At 31.5% G+C, this 22,029-nt stretch overlaps 3 protein-coding genes across 7 annotated transcripts; 1 reads left to right on the forward strand and 2 right to left on the reverse strand.

Annotated features, from left to right (window-relative positions):
- The first annotated feature begins 1,528 nt into the window (after positions 1 to 1,528).
- Positions 1,529 to 3,975, forward strand: LOC130962886 (beta-amylase 3, chloroplastic). Its single transcript, XM_057889044.1, has 4 exons — positions 1,529 to 2,049; positions 2,288 to 2,498; positions 2,757 to 2,867; positions 2,996 to 3,975. Exons 1-4 carry the CDS (start codon positions 1,529 to 1,531, stop codon positions 3,785 to 3,787), a joined length of 1,635 nt encoding a protein of 544 aa, XP_057745027.1. The 3' UTR covers positions 3,788 to 3,975.
- On the reverse strand, positions 2,292 to 5,348 carry LOC130962891 (uncharacterized). Of its 5 annotated transcripts, none has more exons than XR_009079796.1 (3): positions 5,036 to 5,342; positions 4,753 to 4,918; positions 2,292 to 2,520 (listed from the first exon to the last, which is right to left on the reverse strand). XR_009079796.1 is itself a non-coding variant. In XM_057889062.1 (3 exons), the coding sequence occupies exons 1-2, from the start codon at positions 5,101 to 5,103 to the stop codon at positions 4,804 to 4,806; spliced, it is 183 nt and encodes a 60-aa protein (XP_057745045.1). In that variant the 5' UTR covers positions 5,104 to 5,348; the 3' UTR covers positions 2,337 to 2,520; positions 4,795 to 4,803. The 5 variants fall into 5 exon arrangements, 3 of the variants coding, with proteins under 3 accessions (XP_057745045.1, XP_057745039.1, XP_057745033.1); XR_009079797.1 differs by having other exon boundaries at positions 2,336 to 2,517; XM_057889062.1 differs by having other exon boundaries at positions 2,337 to 2,520; positions 4,795 to 4,918; positions 5,036 to 5,348.
- A 2,363-nt stretch (positions 5,349 to 7,711) lies between these two features.
- LOC130977914 (uncharacterized) lies at positions 7,712 to 8,077 on the reverse strand. The gene has a single exon (XM_057902222.1). The coding sequence runs from the start codon at positions 8,075 to 8,077 to the stop codon at positions 7,712 to 7,714; it is 366 nt and encodes a 121-aa protein (XP_057758205.1).
- Positions 8,078 to 22,029: the final 13,952 nt, after the last annotated feature.

Below are 22,029 nucleotides of genomic sequence, written 5' to 3' on the forward strand. Positions count from 1 at the left end.
AAACCCGACTAATTTAACTTCAGCAAGTGAGCAACGATGACAGCCTCTCCTACCTGATAAATACAGATTCCTAACTAATACTTCACCGTTTTGTAAGCTACCAAAGCAAGCAACTGCAAGTCTCCCGTTACGTTTAAGGAAAATTGTTGCCAGGTGACAAAAAAAGGCTATTCATGCTCGCAATGAATGACCCTACTTTATTCGTCAACAATAAGATTCTAATAGTGTCCATCACGCTAATGCATCTATTATGCAATGTGAAAAGTTGAACAGTAATGAAAAACAAATCAGAGAGAACAGTCCAAGAATAAGAAACCAAATATATAATCTGAACCACAGGTTTTCCCCAACCAAAAAATGGACCTTTGAGCCCTTCTTATCTTGAGCAGGTTGAACAAGAACCAAGAAATAATATTGAAACTATAAAACATTTTCATCCACAAAATCCCAGTTTGCTGGAGGAGGCAGAAGACAGAAAACCATTGAAAATATACCTATTCAAACTTGGTGGGGTTTGTCATTTTATGGTGGCAACAGCAAAAGACCACTCGTTGATTATCGTCCTGTGAAATAAGTTTGCAATATCATATAAAAAAGAACAATAATTCAACATTCAAGTTTGGCTGTGCTATAGAAATACAAGGCTAGACGCGGCTGCTGTCTCCAATTCGCTGTCAAAAATTATCTTATTTGGATAAAATAAGAAATTCTTTCTACAATTTCAGAACTACTTAACAATAAACATATATTCATATTTACTAATCCATGAGTCTAGTATAGTTAGCTAATTAGATTCTTTAAGCATATATTATTAGGGGTTCAATACATTTCCAACTATGGATACCCTCGATAGGAAAAACAAATAACATGCAATAACCAAGAGATTAAAAGAAGTTTGGGTTGAGAAGCTCAAGGTCAGGATCTCCGGATTCATCAAGATTTATTAATCACTGGCATAAGTGCAGTTTATGCATTTACCTAGGCACAAACCGGCATTAGTGACCCTTGAGTTTTTGCTTTAGATTAAAAAAAAAATCAAGTTCTTCAAAAGGTTGTTGAGTTCTTCACCAATCACCATAGTGAATAATAACTTGGCACCTTGTTGCCTAATTTTCTTCTCTTTTGTCCGGTCGTCCAATAATTCGATGACCATATGAATATCAGAAAAACGAAGGGAAATATAATGAAAAGAAAGAAAATATGCAATTCCCATCATCCTTAGTCACATAATTTTTCTTTCGAATGATCATAATACAAATAATGACTAGTAATTAACAACCAAAAACTGATGCCCGTACGTTTCCGGTTAGATAAGAATGGAAGAGGTGGAACCACGTAAGCAAGGTTCAAACAGAACAGACTAGTTTTGATTTTTTGCACTTTTACACTTTTCAACTAGAGCCCACCAATGTTGTCAACTTCAACTCCAAACCTGAGTTCCCCTCCTTTTTTTATTTTCTTTATAAATATGCACATTCCGTCTTTAGAAATTCTACGTACCCTTCCTTTCTTCCATCTTCTCACAAAAATGGCCTTAACACTTCGTTCTTCAATCTCTTTTGTAAACCAGAAAGAAACCAAGGCCCTTAAAGCTTTTGATGATGTCTCTGCCACAGTTAGCTTTGCAAAGATTAAGCCATCTTCCCGCATTCAAGTAAAGAATTCGGCGAGGGAAGCAAGTCATCATCAGACACACCAGAGAGATGAGCAACGGGAGAAGGTGCATGCGCCGTCAGTTGCTCATCACGACAACCACAATGTGTCAAAGAGGGTGCCTGTGTATGTGATGCTGCCGCTAGACACAGTAACAATGGGAGGCGGCTTGAACAAGCCGAGAGCAATGAATGCGAGTTTGATGGCGCTGAAAAGTGCCGGCGTTGAAGGGGTAATGGTTGATGTATGGTGGGGTTTGGCGGAGAAAGATGGGCCTCTGAAGTACAACTGGGAAGCCTACGCTGAGCTTGTGCAGATGGTACAAATGCATGGCTTGAAGCTTCAAGTTGTCATGTCTTTCCATCAGTGTGGAGGAAATGTTGGAGACACTTGCAGGTATGAAAGGGTGTATTATGTAACTTGTTAAAGATTCTACTTGAGAATCGGTCCTATAGATGAAATGACTAATTAGCTGAATTTTAGCCATATCCTTTTTTTATTACTAAATGATACTCGTAGTGTTAGGCATAACCGTCATCTTCTTAAAATGATAGATGATATTAACAATTTCGGTAGTTCTAAATGACCATGACGTAAACTTATTTACAATTATTCTTTTATTGCAATTTTTCAGCATTCCTCTACCACCATGGGTGTTGGAAGAGATCAGCAAGAACCCTGACCTGGTTTATACAGACAGATCAGGGAGGAGGAATCCTGAGTACATCTCTTTAGGGTGTGATTCCATGCCTGTGCTGAAAGGAAGGACTCCCCTCCAAGTTTACTCTGACTACATGAAGAGCTTCCATGACAGATTCAGAAATTACTTGGGCAGTGTTATCGTGGTAAGTAATACAGCAAAGTCTGCTACAATACAAATTGGTATTTCATCATATAAAAGTGAGTCAGATAACAAAGTGAAAGAAGGTATTGTTGTAATTCAGTGTAAAATATCTAGGACCTGCAGATGGACTACTCAAATTATGGTACTAATTAAAATAAGCCCTTTATGTTTTGAGGTTTACCTCACCATGAGCATGATGCATTTCGGATTGTGTGTGCAATAAATGAGGTTTGAGTTTCTAAGATCAACTCTCTTGCAGGAAATACAAGTAGGTATGGGTCCTTGTGGGGAGCTAAGATATCCATCATACCCAGAAAGCAATGGAACTTGGAGGTTTCCTGGAATTGGTGAATTCCAATGCTACGACAAGGTATGGAAACTGGCATTTGTAGGCATTATTTTCTACAATGGCCCAAAAGCACACAAAACATTGGACACTATTAACAGACGGCAATTTCAACATGTCTATTTTGCTAAAATTACTTCTTTCTGATGCAGTATATGAAAGCATCCTTGGCAGCAGCTGCAGAAGCCATTGGAAAGAAAGAATGGGGAACAAGTGGTCCCCATGACTCTGGCAAGTACAACCAATTTCCAGATGATACTGGATTTTTTAAAAGGGAAGGAACATGGAACTCCGAATATGGACAGTTCTTTCTGGAATGGTACTCCAGCAAGTTGCTGGATCATGGTGACAAGATTCTTGCATCTGCCAAAGGAATATTTCAGGCATCTGGGGTCAAACTATCTGGGAAAATTGCTGGAATCCATTGGCACTACAAAGCAAGGTCACATGCAGCTGAACTAACCGCCGGATATTATAATACACGATTCAATGATGGTTATCTACCAATTGCTAGAATGCTGGCAAAACATGAAGTCATCTTCAATTTCACCTGCATGGAAATGAAGGACAGAGAGCAGCCTAGCCACGCTAACTGCTCACCAGAGGGGTTAGTTCATCAGGTAAAGATGGCAACCAAGATGGCTAGAGTAGAACTTGCAGGAGAAAATGCCTTGGAAAGATATGATGCAGATGCATATGCTCAAGTTTTGTCAACAAGTAGGTCAGACTCCGGCAACGGACTAACCGCATTTACATATCTAAGAATGAACAAGAAGTTGTTTGAAGGTGATAACTGGCGGCACATGGTGGACTTTGTCAGAAGCATGTCTGAAGGTGGTCGGAGACAGAGACTCTCAGACGCTGATTCCCGTGGAAGTGACCTTTATGTTGGGCACATCAAGGGAACTCAGAGGGAAAAATCACAAGAGGCTGCTCTTGTGTGAGAATGTAATAATAATAAGTATAGAATTACGATGATTATACACAAGAATGGCATATGCCATGTCAATACCCATGACGATCAAGATATTATTTTATTTCATTAATGTATATAATTCCAAGTACTATAGGTGAAAAACTTCATCTGTTGATGTAGAAACTCAATATATACTGATGGTGATATTTCAATCTATTCCTCTGAACAATATACATAAGCTCCACTATGTCATTTGTTTCCCTCTAACTTAAGAATCTGTATAAGTATGCCATTTTGTTCTATTTGATTATTCTTATTACATTTTCAAGATTCAAACCATTAACACAACAGCAAAGATAACATCAAGCAAAAACAAAATAGTTACAAGCCAAGAAACAGCCAGAAGTAGTTGAAGATAAGAAAAGGAGAACTATTTCCAAACTATTGGAAAAATAATTCACTATTGATTAACAACACCTCTGAGAAGAAGATATCAGATTATGCATAGTGAACAAGCCAGTATAAACAATTGCAGAAGTCAATGATCTGAAAGATTTCTACTCTAAATCAATAATCTGAACTCTGAAGTTTGAATTGGAACATAATTATCAGATTGTTATTACTCTTCAGAGATTATAACTTGTAATCCAAAAATCGGTAACCTTTAGAGACCCAAAAAGGGCAAAGTTTCACCTCATTCTCTCAACGAAACAGACACATTAACACAGGAATAAAGCATATAAAGAAACCATGAAAAATTAAAATTGAAATTACTTGCAGAAAAATAAAATTTGACAAGAAAATTATACAACCAACTGTAGTTACAAAACTGTTAGGGGAAGGGACCAATGTGGATTTCGAACAAAACAAAACAGATTAGTGCAAACACGTTATGAGTGTCCAACGGCACAGTGAACTAGTATATAGAAAATATGTCCCATTTGATTGCAGAGACTATATAGAGACAAGGAATGAAGTAACAGAGTAAATTACACAAACACATGGTGATGATGGCGTGAAGGAAACGAGAGAAACCATTTCATTTCAAGATTGGGAACTGGAAACGGAGCAAGAGGAAGAGGGGTTTCCGTTTCGGAGATCTTCGATTAACTGTGAGAGCTCTTTACGAGAGGACTCCCTCCCAAACATGAACCCATACCTAATTGCAGCAACATTCATAATTCTTAATTCATGTGAAATTAAATTGGGGAAACGATAATTTAAAAGAAACCCTAAAATAAGAAAGAAAAGCGAATAGAAAATTTTTTATACGCACCAGAAGGAAATTGCAGAGAAGACGCCAGCAGTGGCAACAGTCTGAAGCAGAGTAAGCTTCTTCTCCATATCTCTCCAATCAAAACCAATTTTTTCTAACCTCCAGCTTTTCCCCTCGCTCACTACCAATTTTTTCCCCCATTTTTTGGGGAACTTTTTTCTTCCTTTTTCTTGTGTTTGGTCTTGAAATGGCAGGTTTTTTGGTTTTTTTGGTGAAGATAACAATTTTTAATTTTAGTTTTTTGTTAACACGCTCAACATTTTCATATTTTTTACCTTCATGCTCAACCTATCAAACCAGAACTATATTTGTCTTGGGCTTTGCCCTTTTTGGAACTCCAACTTGTATATGAACATATTGACGAATAAACGATCAAATTAATTTTTAAAAGATTATTTATTTTTTAAATTAATTTTTAAAATATTTTTTAATTAAATTTAATTTTTAAAAATTTTAAGTTAGTTATTTTAGTATTTTTATCATTTTCGTTGTTAATAGAGTCAAAATTTTTTATATAATATATTAAGAAATACCACAATACACATATTAATTTTAATTAGCAAATAGCATAATAAGTTTATAAAATTAAATCAAATCAATTTTAAATTAAAAAATTTTAATACCTCAAATTATTCCTCAATTAAATTTTAATTTAATTTAATTTTATAAATTTATTATACTAATAGTCAATTAAAATTTTTATGTATATTCTAATATCATTTAACATATAGTATTAATAAATTTAGCGTCGTCAAAAAAAATAAAAAAAACTAATACAGTTAATTAAAAAAATTTTAAAGATAAATTTAATTAAAAAATTAATTTAAAAAATAAGTGATTTTTTAAAAACGAATTTTACCATTATCCTTTTTTAATTTTAAGTTTGTTTGATAGAAAAGATTCAGAGATGCAGACTGCCAAGGTGAGGACTATGACGTGGATAGCTTCTTTGGGAGACACCTGAAGACTATGACGTGGACAGCTTCTTTGGGAGACACCTGCGCCTGGACAACTCCTCCCTGCGTCAGGTCGATTGTGCATTGCAGTGTGGAGAAGCCGTGAAGTGAACAGTATGACCATATGATTATACTTGCTAACCAGAGCTTTAATCTGTGATATGAGAATCAATGAAATTAGTCCAAATTGAAGTTTTTTTCTGGGCTTGCACCGTTCTTTTTCAGGTGAATTTGTGGCCGTTTTGACTAGGTTTCTGATTAGTAATAAGGTGTGTTGGTATTTAAGCTTTGTTTTTTTTACAGACTTTGTTAAGAAACCCGAACAAAATTTATAATTTACCTGGAAAACAAATTTGTTTGATCTTTTTCTGATTATAACTAAAAACTGTAGATTTATTTAAATTAAAACCAATATAAAAAAACGTGAATGGTATACTATGTAAGTATGTAGTTATTTGAAATTATTTGAATGGCCATTAAAATTTTGTGGTTAGTAATAATTAATTTCCTTTGTAATTTTTCTAATATGTATATATATTTTTGAAAATGGTTGGGTTTTGATGATAAGAACTTTTACTTTACTAAAGGAATAATGGTTTCAATTAGATTAAATGAATTATGGTCAACCAGATTAATTTTTTGTGTGTGATTAATATAAGTGTCCAAATTGATATATAGTTAATTACTTCATGTTAGACATACGAAAATTAACACTTTTTTTTCTAATTATGACAAATTGAAAATATGAAAAAAATCTTTTAAAAAATTATACGCTTATCAATATACGATTATCAATTTGTGTTACAATGTATGAATTTTAAGAATATAAAAGGTTGTGTAATGTTTATATTACTAGTGTTAAATTCGTGCGATGTACGGGATTATATTTAAATTTGACATGTTAAATTAAAAATAATATTTTTTAATTATAAATTTTTTTAGTTTAGTATAACACGATTATCGTCATTATATAATAAACGTATTGAATATGCTGTTTTATCTTTATTCAAAGTAAAAAGCAAATAGAAGAGTTTGAAGTTTATATTTTTGAAACATAAGGAGGGAGACATGAAAAAAATAAGAACATATATAACTGTAATAATAGCATGTCAATTTTACACTAAATTTTATATCAAAAGGCTAATAAAAATTTATCGACAACCTAGTATCTTACTAATTTCATTGGAAAGCAATTGGTATATGTTGTTGTGCTCTTTATTACACATTTTATCTCAAATCTGAAAGTAGAATTATAGATAAATTAGTTATATCTACAGTAAATATTTATATAAAAGTGTAAATCATAACATGCTATTAAAATGAAAATAATATTATTCTTACCTAAATATTAATCTTGTCCCATTGCATAAACCAGAAGTCTGGTCTATGTTTCGCAGTAGCATTATAGCGACTCCTAGCTTCAAAGTCAACTTGTAATTGGGTAGTCCCGAACATTTTATGTCATTTAGGAACTCTGGTGTGAACCACTATTGTTGTACATCTTCATTCTCATCAACTTGACATGTTGTGTCAGAACTCAAATACTCCTTTTCCATCCCTGGAAAGATTGTCAAGACAAAATCGTTTACCTTCTCGACACTCTCAAGCGTGGGTGCAAGAATTTCCCTACTCTAAAAATACCTGTAATCTGACATGTTTTTCAACAAATTTGGATATGCAAAGTCTACCAAATGAGAGAGAGGGTCATCAGTAGTTGTAATCAATATATATCATTTGAAATTTTAAATTTTAATTCATCACCAACAACAGAACCAATATTTCCATTTCCAACATCAAGTATCCAATTATTAAATCTCTTCATTTCACCTTCATCTTGATCTGAAGAAGGTATTAGAAGTCTTATGTTCATATGCAGTTTCAGAACCTTACAAAACGACCATAGATGAGATGAGTTAATAGCTGATGTCAATATATCGTGTCTACTCCCTTTTGGAATCACCGAAAGTATCTGTCTGAAATCACCTCCTAAAACAACAACCTTACCACCAAATGATTTATGTGTCTTATGTTGATTGGTAACTGACATAAGGTTCCTGAGCATCTGATCAAGTGCTTCAAAGCACATTTTTATTGAGCATTGGAGCTTCATTCCAAATTATTAAGCTACTTTGGATGAGCTGCTCAACCTTCAAACTGCCATGCTTGATGTTGCAAGTAGATTCATCAGTAATTGTAATGGGTATTGATTATTTAGAATGAGCCGTTCTGCCACCAGGTAGGAGTAAAGACGTAATTTCATTGGATGCGACATTTAAAACAATCTTTTCTCTAGACCGAATAGCAAAAAAAAGTCCATTCCAAATAAATGTCTTACCACACTCACCATGCCCATAAACGAAATAAAAACCATCAGAGTCTGTAATAATAGCATTGAGTATCTCATCAAATACTAACCTTTGCTCATGAGTCATCTTTTGTTCCGTATATAAGTTTGTTTGAGTCAACTTATTTGTGTCATATGCTAACTCCTTCTCTATTATCTTATTCTGAAAAAGACGAACATCAGACATCTTAGGATATACCATTGATTGATATCTCTTAAAGATCTCGCATTGCTGTTCAGTATCTTCTCAATCTCAATAAGGCAGAAATTTTTCAATTCGTCATCAGTCATATTTAGTCCTAACAAAAGCACATGGTGGTTTTATAAAATATTTAATAAATAATTTTAAAATAAAACTGTTAATATTATTAATAAAAATAAAAATAATAAGAGAATACAATTTTGATATAAAAAAAGACATAGTAAAATACCTTTGGTTTTTCAAAGCTTTTCTCCTCTCATATAGTATTCCATCAGCTAATAATGTCCAAGTTGCATTCCAAACATACTCTGGGTTGCTAATGCTATTAAATATCAGTAGCATTGCAAATAATTTTCTCAATTGATGACCAGATGCAAGTTCAGCTACCTCATTAATAGCTATAATGAATTTTCTATCATCGCACAGTAGTCCATGGAATAGCAAGCATCTTGGAAGCTAGAATATGTAATTCCATTAACTGTCCTAATAGACTCATATGTTGTGCAACCTCTCTGAACAGCTAACAAAATTCTCATATAATAAATATCACATGTACCCGGTGAAACATAGTTTAACCTTCCGATAGAATACCCTCTTTTGCGTGGATGTCATTCCCTTGCTTCTCTATCATAAACAAATTGATTTGGAAATTCAACATATATCAAAATTTGACCTGATTCAAATTTTTTATTGGCCTCTATCCATGCTAAGAACATCGTATATTTTTCTTTCTCTTCTTCCACGATTTCTTCAAGACCGTCATCGTCTTTAAAGATGATATTTTGCTCTCCAAGCAAATGAAAGGTTAATCTCATCATTGAAGGCCACCTCTGATGAATATCATAAGTTAAAGTTCTCCATACAGCCTCACATGCAGACAAATATTTGCAATTATAAATTGTTTGATCTCATCAATAACCCGAGCATCCTCTCCACTGGAAGCTTCCTTTGTAACTCCAACTGCTGCCCTATCTGGATCTTTATTCACGTACTTGAACAAATATTTGATAGCATTTGACTTGTTGCATTACTTTACATTAACATGCGCTTGATAAGACATCAGCAGATATGCATTGTATGGAACCACATTTCTACTATCCATACGGACTCCCTTCTTCTCAGTAATCACTATTGTGTCTCATCTTCTATATGATGGGTATCCACTATTATCGATAATTATGGTTCTAATGAATATTTTGGGATAATATTTAGTGCAGTACACATCTTTCATGTAGGGAGATTTTGAAAAAGCTCTACCACATGGTCCATGAATCATATATGTAGATACAACTCTAAACAATTTTGGGTGTTGATCAGGATCTGGCAACTCTGAAGATATTAATTGATCAATTTGAGTTGTCGTTGTTATCTTATGGTCTCCACTTAATCATAAAAGAATGTGAGTATATGGTAGATCTCTTTTTTGGAATTCCACCGTATACATTTCTTATACCAAAAAGAAAAAAAAATATGTTATAAATAAACTATCTATTTATATGTGCTTTGATAAATTAAGGGTGATAATAGAAAATCAACAATATGTTAAGTAAAAAATATTTTGCCATTAATTTTATAACAATCTAAAGGAATATTTCTCTAAAAATAATATTGGATGATGATGAGCAATACTTGCATCTAGCACACCAAATGAAATTCTTTGTTTAAGATCCGAGATTATCATGTCAAGCTTAATTTTGAACACTCTACACGATATATCCGGCCGGTCTTCAACCTTTAAGTTCCTTGAATTATTAACCCTACCAATCTCTTGCCAACTCGAGCTACATGTCATTGTGATGAAAAGGTCTGGATATCCATATCCATATTTCTTACAAATTACCATAGCATCTTGACAATTATTAAATATGTATCTCATACCTTTAAAAATCGAAACGGTTAAGAAGTCACTTAATTAGGAATTAGTATTAGAATTTCAAATTTCAAATTTTTAAATAGAGTTTCCTAATTAACTAGTGCAAATTTCAATTTTTTAAATAAAATTTTCTAATTAAACGTTCGTTGTTCGTTAGAAATATAAGAATTTGTTAATTAAAAAATAATTTTTATTAGTTTCATCATTAATAGTATCAATCCTATTATTTGTCAATAAAAATAAATAAAATTAAATACAATCTAAAATTTAATAACCTTATAAATTATGTAAATTTAGAAAAATATTTAAAAAGAGAGAAAAAATGAAAGTATTCTATTGTGCAGAAACAATTTAAAAGATAACAATGTAAATTGAGTAAAGAGAAAATTTATAAATGTAGCAAGTAAAAAAAAATTAAATTTAAAAATTGAAATGGTTAATAAGTCACTTAATTAGGAATTAATATTAGAATTTCAAATTTTAAATTTTTAAATAGAGTTTTCTAATTAGTTAATACAAATTTTAAATTTTTAAATAAAATTTTCTAAATTAATTCAATTTTGTTGGAATAACATTAGAAACAGAATTAAGTATAGAAGAATGTCAAATTAAAATTTTCTTTTAAATAGTATAAATAACCTCACATTTTAATAAGACTCGTAATTCTATTTACTTTAATATAATCTTTTGTAATTAGCATTGTAGCTTATAAATTATATAAAGTTTTAAAAAATAAACCCAATTGCTTACGTAAAAATTCAAAAAAAAAGTTTATTTGAATTTAAATTTAAAATTTTAAACATAATATTTTAATTAAAAATTATAAATAGATTTTTTTTTAAATAAGTACACACTAAAAATTAATAACTAACTTATTGTATCAACAATAATTCATATGAGAAATTTATAATTTTATGACATTAAATACTAAATTTGAAATTAACAAAATATCAACGATGTGAATTGAATTTAAAATAAAACCACAAGTAATAATCAAATATCTTCAATTTATATTTAAAAAATTCTAAATTCCAAACATAAAAATTGAAAAGAACCAAAAGAAAAATAACAACTCAAGAAAAGACAATGTTTCCCCTAAAACAAATATATTGATCTTCTTGAAAGTTGAGGTATCTCCTTGGAAATAACAACTCAAGAAAAGACTCTAAAAAGGATTCCAAAACATGTGCATCCAAATTCTCAAGTTTCATTCTCAATCTTGATATTCTTGGAAGTTGAGGTATCTCCTTGCACCTTTGAATCTTCTGACTCCGAGGATAGTGCTTGGTTGGTGTAATAGCATTTTCTAACACTTCGGATTCATCATTGTTCACAACTTCATTGGAAAATTCAAGCAACAAATTCTGTACAAAATACTACGTTAAATGAAAGACTTCATTCTCACCTTTGATTTTATCTCAATAATATTTTTTGAATAAAAGAAAGATCTAACTTTGAGAAAACAAACAAACAAAAAATTCATTTTTTGTACAAATACATTAGCACCTTCGACTTTCTCATCTTCAATGATTGAGAATACCTTTGAAGTTGTAAGCAAACCACCGGTGTAGTCAACATCCTAAAATTATAATTAGTTATTAATTATTATTTATAAATTATATACTACTAATGACTGTAAATCCCGCTAAAATCAGTAAATAATTAGTCAATAAATCGAATTTTCAATAGAAAAATTAAATATATAAAACTAATATCAAAATAGGATAGAGCTCGTCAAAACGAGAATTTTGATATCACTTTAAAAAAATTTGGCCCAAAATTGAGCCGAACGAGCCAAACTGGCCGAACCGGACCTGAACCGGGCCCGTGAGCCCAACCAACTCACTGTATATAATGAGCTGAAGCTCATTTCATTTCCATTCAGCATGCAGAACATGCTGGGCAGAGCCAAAATGGGGAAGAACATGTTGAAGATTCCAAAACCCTTGATTTCATTCAAATCCACATAACTTCTCGCTCCAAGCTCCGATTGACGATCTGTTTGTGGCCATGCGACCGTGGCGTCAAACTCTACAAAGCCCATAACATTGTAAGGTAAGGAAGCCATACTTTTTTCCTTAATTTTCTCATTTTCAGTTCTGAATTTATTGGGCTTTGGTGTTGAGATTTTGTATAATTTGGTGTTTTAGGTTTAATTTAGCTTACGAAACTTATTGAGCTCAAGTTGTTACGCGTGTGGACATGGTAAGGACAATCTAAACCCTAGCCCAATCTTGTATTTATGATGAGAAATCTGAAATTGGAACATGTATATGTATTAGGTGTAGATTAAGTGGGTATATAAGCGTTGGAATTGAATTGGGATTACGTAGAGGTTTGTTGATGACCAAGGCTTGTTTTGTGGCTGTTTGATTGAGCTTGGAGGGACTGTAATTTTGAGTTGTGACGCTGCCTTGGGTGAACTAAGTAATCAACCAAGGTATGGTTTAAGTTTTGTACGTTTAAAATTTACGGTGTTGTGAAAACTTAGGTTAGAGGAACCATAGGATAAGTTGAATTGTTTGTTGTATTTAAAGATTAGCCTTGTAATGTTGTTGGAATAGATTTGTTGGTGGATATATATATTGAAATTATGAGGTGCGGAAGTTATTAATGGTGTGCTCTTATATTTATTTATGATGGATTAGGATTGATGTTTGTTAATAAGGATGTAGAGTTGTGTTGTGATGGTATTGCATATGCTGTAACTAATTATGTAATGATCGGAATTACATGAGACTAAGTTTGGGCTAAACTTGGGAATATAAGGAACTAAACTAAAAAATTTGGGATCTTTTTGTTAAATATACAATTTATGGCAAATTTTTAAAGTTAGGTTGTTAAATCTGTCCTGTAGCAGAAAAGGTCAAATAGGGCAGCAACTTCTTTCTCTTGCTGCGACTTCTATGAATTGAGTTTTGGAGAAAAACTAATTTTGTTATAAAATTTGATTAACTTTATTTATTACTCTAAAATTTCAGAATTTTAAGAGTTGAGGATTGGGAGTTGTGAATTTTTTAATATTGGTGGTCAAAGTTGAAAATAAACAGATTTCAGCAAGCTATGCATCAACTTCCAATGCTTGTAACTCTTAGAATTGAATAGCAATTGAGTTGCAACCAAGACACACTTATTTCTGGAAGAGCTAGGAGTTTTCAAACCAAAATTTAGCTTAATTGTAGTTTGTAATAAAATTTATTTAAGTTGAAAGGTACTAAGCTTGTTGGTTTCTAAAACAGATTTTGACTCATTTTTACTTAACTTCCAGGTAATGTAACTTTTTCATTAAAAATGGTATTAACTCAGAACCAATTGAGAAAGAAACCTGAATGAGTGAAGTTTAACTACATTAATTTTTAAAGTCATTGAATTTAACTTGGATTTTATATTAAATTTTGAATATCACATGCTGCTACAGTTTTTCTGGTTTTATGCACTGCAGAGCAGTCACGATTTTTCCTTTATTCCTAAGACTAGAGAAATCAAAAAATTATGATCTTTGGTTGGTTAGAAAGCTTATTTCAAGATAAACACCTGAACATAAAGTTTGTGCAATTCGGAGATCATTTATTATATTAAAAATAGAAAAGAAAATAGAGTGTCGAGGATGTCTTAGTGATACTCATGGGTTCGAAAAATTAAAGTTTAATCTTCGTGTGATGTGATTGATTTAATGTTAGAGTTAGGTTGATTTTATGATTATTCAATATTAAAAAGGTTGAGAAGAGTTTGATAAATAGTTTGGTCAAGACCCGGAAGGGGTAATTGAGATGAATTATAAGGGAATGATGATGAAAAATGTGAAAGGGAGGTTGTTAATAAAAGGAGTTAACATGCCATGGCTTGATAAATAATTAAATAATGATTATGACTATGAAATGGCTTATGAATGATGATATCTGAGATACGAGTTTCCCTGGGTAAAAATTGTGGCTCGCCACCATGTGTTCCAGGTTGATTCTCGATACTCTGTTAACCCTACATCGTAAGGGTGACCGGGCACGTATAAATTCCCAGGTATGGATAACCCACATTGAGTGATTTATATGATGACTGAATGTGAACTCTATGCATAGACTCTTGGGGATGCGCGACGGGGGACAATCTAAGGTTTTCGGACTTGTCGAGTTGGCTGGTGATGCGTGAGCATCTTACCTATCTTTTCCTAGTAAATTTGCATCTAAATTGTTGAGTTTAATTTAGAATTAATTATATTTTAGCCACTATGGATGCTATTTTGAGTTTTGTGCAATTTTATTTATTTTAGGTAACATTCGGATGGATTTGATGAAGTTTCTGCAGAGAAGAAGAAGAAACCAAAGAGATGACCGGCGAAGACCGACGCGGACACATGGCTCACGCTACCGCACGGAATGGAAAAATCACAATGACGCGATCGCGTGCCTGACGCGAACGCGTGGACTGGAATCTGCACAAATGACGCGAATGCGTGGACGACGCGGACGCGTCACATGCGCGATCTGCAAAATTACAAATGAGGCTGGTTACGAATTCTGGGCTGTTTTGACCCACTTTCCAGCCCAGAAAACACAGATTAGAAGCTGCAGAATGGACAAAGCAAGTGGTCTCCACCCATCAACTGAAAATCTGTTAATTAATTCAAATTTAAATTCAAATCTTATCTTTTAGGAAAAGATATTATTTTTATTTAATTAAATTTTAAATTAATTAGGATTAGTTATAAAAAGGGGAGACTTCTCTTCTTTTAGGAGGAGACATTAGATTATATTAGAGGGATTACAGGGATGAGAGAGATTCCATTAGGGAATTCTATACAAATTTATATTCTACATTCCATGAGCAACTAATCCTCCACTGTTAAGGTTAGGAGCTCTGTCTATTTGTAATGGATTAATTCGTTTGATCTTTCTAATTTATTCCATGCTTTGATTTATATTTCAATAATTGTTTTCGCTCTTTATTTTATGAATATGGGTGGAACAGAAATATGACCCATGTTCTAATTGAGTTCTTGTAAAACTTGGAAAAGCTCTTTACTTGAACAACAGCTTGGAAACATATTATCCTAAATTTTAATTATTTGGATTTAATGGAATACGTGACATATAATCCCCTTATTTTTTGGTAATTAGAATTTTTGTGGCATATAAACTGAAATTTTGATTTTTACCCTCTAATTGGAATTAACTGACCAAGGAATTGGCATTTAATGAATTTTAAAGGAGACTAGGAAGGTCTAAGAAATTAGGGCCTAGTCACATATAGTTTGCCATGAAATTATATCTTGCATGATTAAATTAGTTAGTAATAAAAAATTAATCCGGAAAAATAGATAACTCTGAAACCTTAACTATCTTCTCATTATATTATTCCCAACTTATTTATTTGTCTGTGTTCAATGCTCTTTGAATACCAAAACACTCTTTTCTGTTTGCCTAACTAATCCTATCAAATACTATTGTTGCTTAATCCATCAATCCTCGTGGGATCGACCCTTACTCACGTAAGGTATTACTTGGTACGACCCGGTGCACTTGCCGGTTAGTAAGTGTGGGTTATAAATTCTGCACCAAGTTTTTGGCGCCATTACCGGAAATTGACTGTGATTAACAACTATTAGTTGTTTGATTGTTTAGATTAGGCGTTTTAATTTTAATTTTATTTAAATATTATTTTATTATTTTTTCAAAAAATATATATATAAAAAATTTAAAATTTCCCTTGTTTTCTGTTTCGTTAGCAACCCCCTCCCCTGTTTCGTTTTTTATATTATAAAAAAAAATTAAAATTTCCCTTGTTTTCTTCCCCCCCCCCCCCCTTTTTACTGTTTGGTTCTATATTCTTTTAGTCCGTTTTTATTTTTTATCTTATCCCATTTTTATTTTATTTTCACTTTATTTTTATTATCATTTTTTTTTCTTTTCATTAATTTTTTTTATTAGCCTTGTTTTATTTTTATATTTAATTTTCTTTAAAAAAATTAATAATAATTTAACACTAATAATTTTTCTTAATTTCTGAAATTAAGTTTGGTGTTTCCTAGTTAGTTTTATTTTAATTTTTCTTATTTTAATTTTTAGAATTCTGTTATTTCTTCTTTGCTTTCTTGTTTACCACGTGGTGCATTTAATTCTGTTTGGTGTGTTGTGCTAAGGAAAAATAATGGAGAAAGATCATATGGGTTACTACTCACACCCGAGTAGTGATTCATATCCTTATGAATGGGAAAACTACCCAAATTTTGGTTGGCAAGGTCAAAACCAAAGAAACCTCGGTGTTCCATGTTCTAACTATCAAGAGCCACCACCTCCATATTCATATCAAGAACCACCACCTCTTTATCCATATCATGAACCATCATCTTCCTACCCATATCAAGAGCCACTATCTCCCTATCCATACCAAGAACCATCATCTTTTTACACTTATCAAGAACCATCACCTCCTTCTTATTCATCTCAAATACCATCAGATCTTGAGCTTCTCATGAAAGAATGCTTACATGATATAAAGACAAGTGTCAAAAATATAGAGAAGCATATGCAGTCGATTATCAAGTACTAGGAAGAGGAACAAGCAAATTCCTTCCCAAAAGATACAATGCAAGATCCTATAGAAGAAAGTGAGGAAATCAATCAAAGGAGTTTATACTCCAGTGCATTAGAGAACTTTCCATCCTCACACATAAAAGAAGAGGAAGATGCAAAAACAAAGGAGGAAGATGCACCCACAAAGGAGGAAGATACACAACCTCCCATGCCCTTGGTAAGCAATGAAGAAGAGATTGAATTAAAAGAAAGCTACCAAGAAGAAGAGGTTGAAATTGAGGAAGCTTGCAAAGATGTGGAAGAATTCAAAGAAGAACACAAGGGAATGGAGCTTGTAAAACCTCTCCCAAAGCCATCACTATCCAATACAACATTCAAGTGGGAAAAATTCCTATCCTTAATCCTTACTTTCCCACTTGAATATGGGCTATTAGAGACGGATGGTCAACTTAGAGCTCTTTGTGGCATTAAGAGTAAGAGAAAGATGGTTAGTGGCAAGGGATGTCAAGCAAGATTCAATATGGTTGCATGCTCCAAATTGAAGTGCAAGGATTGGTATAGAGCTCACTTGAATGGATCTAGAAGGTTGTTTGGATGTCTCTGTGAGAATTCAGATTGCTTGCCACCCGATGAGAACAATGGTGATACACAAGAAGATGGGTGTAAAAGCAAGATTTGGGACCCTGGAATTCATTCCCACAATCAACACTCTTGGGACTTTGTCACTTGCTTCAGCTTGCTCAAAGGCGTTAGGCGCCTAGTTTGGGATCCCGGTGACTATTGGAATTACAACCATTGGTGGAGATTCCTGGATCAGTACAAGCACAAGCCACCATGACAATGAGCTCACCACATGTCCAACTTAAGGACTTTAACTAAAAGTGCTTGGTGGGAGACAACCCACCGTGGTATGATCGTTCCTTTAATTTATTTATATATGATTAAAAAATAATTAAATAATTATATACGGTAAAAATTAATATTTTTAAAAAATAAAAATAAAATTTGTTTTAAAATTAAAAATAAATTTTATTTAAAAATAAAATTAAAAATCATTCCTTTTTTTTCTTTTTTCTAAAATTTATCTACGAGTAATTCTATAAATATTTTATGATGAATAAAAATATTAAATTCGTACTAAAATTTATTCTAATAAAATTTATTTTTATTCTACTAAACGTTAAATAAACTATTGAAAAGAATTTTGTTTCCTCCATTAGAGAAGAATGATAAACTTCCATACTTCTCTTATGTTATGACAATAATTTGGCCTGTTATTTTTTAATGTACAAAATAATAATAATAATAATAATAATAATAATAATAATAATAATAATAAATAAATAAATAAATAAGTATGTCACAGTAAAAAAAGAAGCACATCACCAAATAATTTATCATCCGAATTATATATGAATCAAATTGATAATATGAGGGCTAACACTACAAAAATCGATAACAAAGTTAGAGACTTACAAAACCTTTCTTAGACTCACAGAAAAATATTGATATTTGTGTGATATATAAAATAATTATCATATTATTATTATTACATTATTTATATATATATTTAATTAAATGTTCTTGTATTTAGTACTTTTTTATTGTTATTATTACAATAATTTTTTTTGTTTACTTTTTTAAACATATTTACTTCTAATGATTAGAGTATAGATCCGATTCGATCCAATCCGATCATCTTATAGATCAAATCATATCCACAAATTACAGATCAGATACGGATAAATATTGTGGATTTATGGATATGATCTAATCTATGAACACCCCTAACTACTACTATAGGTTTATTGTTTTAAAAGAATGCTTTTTTTTTATTATAAATCATTATTAGATCTTAATTACCATTAAAACAACTTAATTGTCAACAAAGAGATAATACTATTGGTCTCTGAAATTATGTTCGTATTTCAATCTAATTTCAAAAATATCGATTTACTCAATTTAGTCTCCCAACTTAATAGTTATGACTCACATTAGTTCCTGATCTTATTTTTGTCACAGTCTCACAAAATCGTTAACGACATGCTGAGATTGACTAATGACTGCTACATTATACGTTCTAGCGACTATTTGATGTGACAATTAAATTTTTTTTACCTTAATTTTTTTTCAACTAAACACTTAAAACCCTAATATGAGTCACGGATACCTAAGTTGAAATATCAAACTAAGTAAATTGAAACTTTAAAAATCATATTAAAGCTCGAATATAACTTCAAAACAAAACTTTAACTTATATAGTGATTAATTTAAATGAGAATAAAATAAATCAAAATTCAACATAATTTTTATCATTGTTTTCAAATTCGAAATTTTTATACCAAAATTAACTAGGATTTTTTTTAAATTAAAAATTTAATAAAATACTGACTTTAATTATCTTAACAAATGCCCTAATTAATTATTTTTATGTCTTAAAAAAACTGTATATGAAAAGAAAATAATTAATTTGTCTACTTTAATAAATAGTTATTTTACTAAAATGAAAAAACTATTTTTTTATAATTTTTTAAGAAATAATTAATATTATATATATTTTGTTACACTATATTTAGTTATAAAAATTTTATTTATTTCTAATGGTTATATTAAAAATGAAAAGAAAAATTAAATTAGTGAATTTTAATCTATAATATAATAATAATAAGTAATTATTTTATATATTGTATGAATATAAATTAATTATTTTTTATTTGTAAAAATTTTAAGAGGCTTGAGCTTGTTTATATATATATATATTTTGATGAATGTGATATTTTTTTATATAAATAATTAAAAAAATCTAATAGTTAATCTATTGCCTTTTTTGGTTTTAGTCCAAATTAAATATTTTTTTATTATTTTTGGAAAGAAAATCTTTTGAGAAATTTAATAATATGTGATGAGAAACACCGAATAAATTATACAGAAACCAATTAAAATACAATATGAAAACATCTTTAACAAAAGATGAAATAGGCGTCTTTAGCTGAGTGGTCACCTTGTGAAAATTATAGAGTTCGCCCACTGCATCCCTTTGTCAGCTGCGACCTTATCCCAAGCTCTAATATAAATTTCACACACCGGGTTCTCTTCATTCACATTTAAATTTACTATTCCTTCTTTATACTTCTCATCGCTATCGCCTCTATAACGTCTAAATACTATTATTATCAATTCATTAAGATGATGATGAAATCGTATGTGATCAAGATAGATCTGTTGTATTTAACTTTGTGCAACCGACTTTTGTATACTTGCCAATTAAAGTGAGAGGGGTGTTGATGTTAAAAAATTTTTAAGTACGTGGTTTGTCAACAACACACAAGGATGATGAGAAAAATTTATTACAGATATCCAATGGAAGTGGACATCACTTTAATTTACAAATGGTATTTTATTTTTGTTGTTTCCTTATTTCTTTTATCAAATATTTTTTTAATATTACTTTTTTATGTAATCATCATTTCTAATAATTTTTTATTTGACATAGGTTTCGAATACATGATGACAAAGAAGATTGCTGGTTGATTTGAACATGCCACATGAGGGGGTCAAGGAGAGTCGAATCCTAAGGATTATAATGATGGTGTATTGGAAGCGGATTATGAAAGACATTATGATTTTGCAGCCGGAGACCCAATGATGAATTCTTATCAAGCTCACCTTGTGTCCAATGATGAAGATGCAGATGCCGAACCAGTGGATATATATGAGAAGGAAGATGAAGAGATAAACGACTTCACAATGTCATAAGTTGCCCAAACACAACCTACTATTTTCAAACCGTATAATCATCCAATGCATGAGTTTGAGATTGGGTAACAGTTCGAAAACAAAGAAAAAGTCATAAGGGCGATAAAGATATATAGCATCAGGAGGATTGTGGAGTATAAGATATTAGAGATGACCAGTTAAAGTATGTTATACAATGCACCTAGTTTGTTCAAGATGTCAAAGGAATATACACATTTTATATCGTCAAAAGCAGGAAAAATAGAAAATTAGGAGATATAGTGGTCCACAGTCTTGCGTGCAAACAATATTAGGTCAGGACCATAGAAGATTGGACTCGAAGGCCGTAGCTGAATACATTCACTATGGTAAAGGCGGATCCTACAATCAGCATAAGAATTCTTTAATGAGCCATTGAAAATCACTTTGGTTACAAGACATCTTATAGAAAATTTGGCATGCAATGGAGAAAGTCATTGCATTGATATATGAAAATTGAGAAACATCGTATAACGAGATTCCTACATGGTTATTCGTAATGCAGACGTACCTATCTGGTAAGACTAATTATATTGTATTTAGTTAGTTACTTATGGTTCATTATATTTTAAGATGTCCTAACAAAATTCCTGATTTAGATACTTGGGTGCAACTTGTAACATAGATGGTGATAACGATAGTGCCATGTTTCATTGGGTGTTTTGGGCACTCCCTCCTTGTGTAGAAGCTTTCAAGTATTGCAAACACTTATCTCGATTGATGACACTCGTTTATATGGCAAATATGGAAGTACTCTACTTATGACTATTATCCATGATGGTAATTCAAACATATTGTCCATTGTATTTGCTGTGATTGAGGGAGAGACGAGGGAGGCCTGGTCCTTCTTTCTGTCTAACCTCAGGCAATAAGTGACGGTACAACCTATAGTCTAGCTATTGCATTTTGCTGCCTATAGTAGATCAGACGATACATTTGTTGATACAACCACACAAGAACAACTGAATTTCAAGACAGTCGGTCACATTGAGAAAGAGTTGCATTCAAAGGATTTAATGCACACAGACTAATTTGATAATTACTGCTGATCTAAAACTCCCTTCTACTTTTCAAAATAAACCCGAAAAAATAGTACAAAAGTGGTATAAAAATTACTTTTATTAACATTTCCTCAATGGAAGATACTCAGATACAGATTCAAAGAATAAAGAGATAAAAAAAGAAAAAAATAATATGTTTTTAAGTCCCTCTTTTCTAATTTTTTATTTTTTTAATGATATAAAAAAAGAATGTACATATTATATGTATCATATCCTAGAATAAAATGAAAAATAATTATTTTTCAAAAAAATAT

This window comes from Arachis stenosperma, chromosome 1 (genome assembly GCF_014773155.1).
Source record: "Arachis stenosperma cultivar V10309 chromosome 1, arast.V10309.gnm1.PFL2, whole genome shotgun sequence".
Lineage (NCBI taxonomy): Eukaryota > Viridiplantae > Streptophyta > Magnoliopsida > Fabales > Fabaceae > Arachis > Arachis stenosperma.

Excerpts from the sequence above, each read along its gene's own strand:
- LOC130962886 (XM_057889044.1), top strand. The coding sequence starts at position 1,529 with ATGGCCTTAACACTTCGTTCTTCAATCTCTTTTGTAAACCAGAAAGAA. Across the intron at positions 2,499-2,756 it reads ACTTGGGCAGTGTTATCGTG|GAAATACAAGTAGGTATGGG; the intron begins GTAAGTAATACA and ends ACTCTCTTGCAG. Across the intron at positions 2,868-2,995 it reads AATTCCAATGCTACGACAAG|TATATGAAAGCATCCTTGGC; the intron begins GTATGGAAACTG and ends TTTCTGATGCAG.
- LOC130962891 (XM_057889062.1), bottom strand. The coding sequence starts at position 5,103 with ATGGAGAAGAAGCTTACTCTGCTTCAGACTGTTGCCACTGCTGGCGTC. Across the intron at positions 4,919-5,035 it reads TTCTCTGCAATTTCCTTCTG|GTATGGGTTCATGTTTGGGA; the intron begins GTGCGTATAAAA and ends TGCTGCAATTAG.
- LOC130977914 (XM_057902222.1), bottom strand. The coding sequence starts at position 8,077 with ATGTGCTTTGAAGCACTTGATCAGATGCTCAGGAACCTTATGTCAGTT.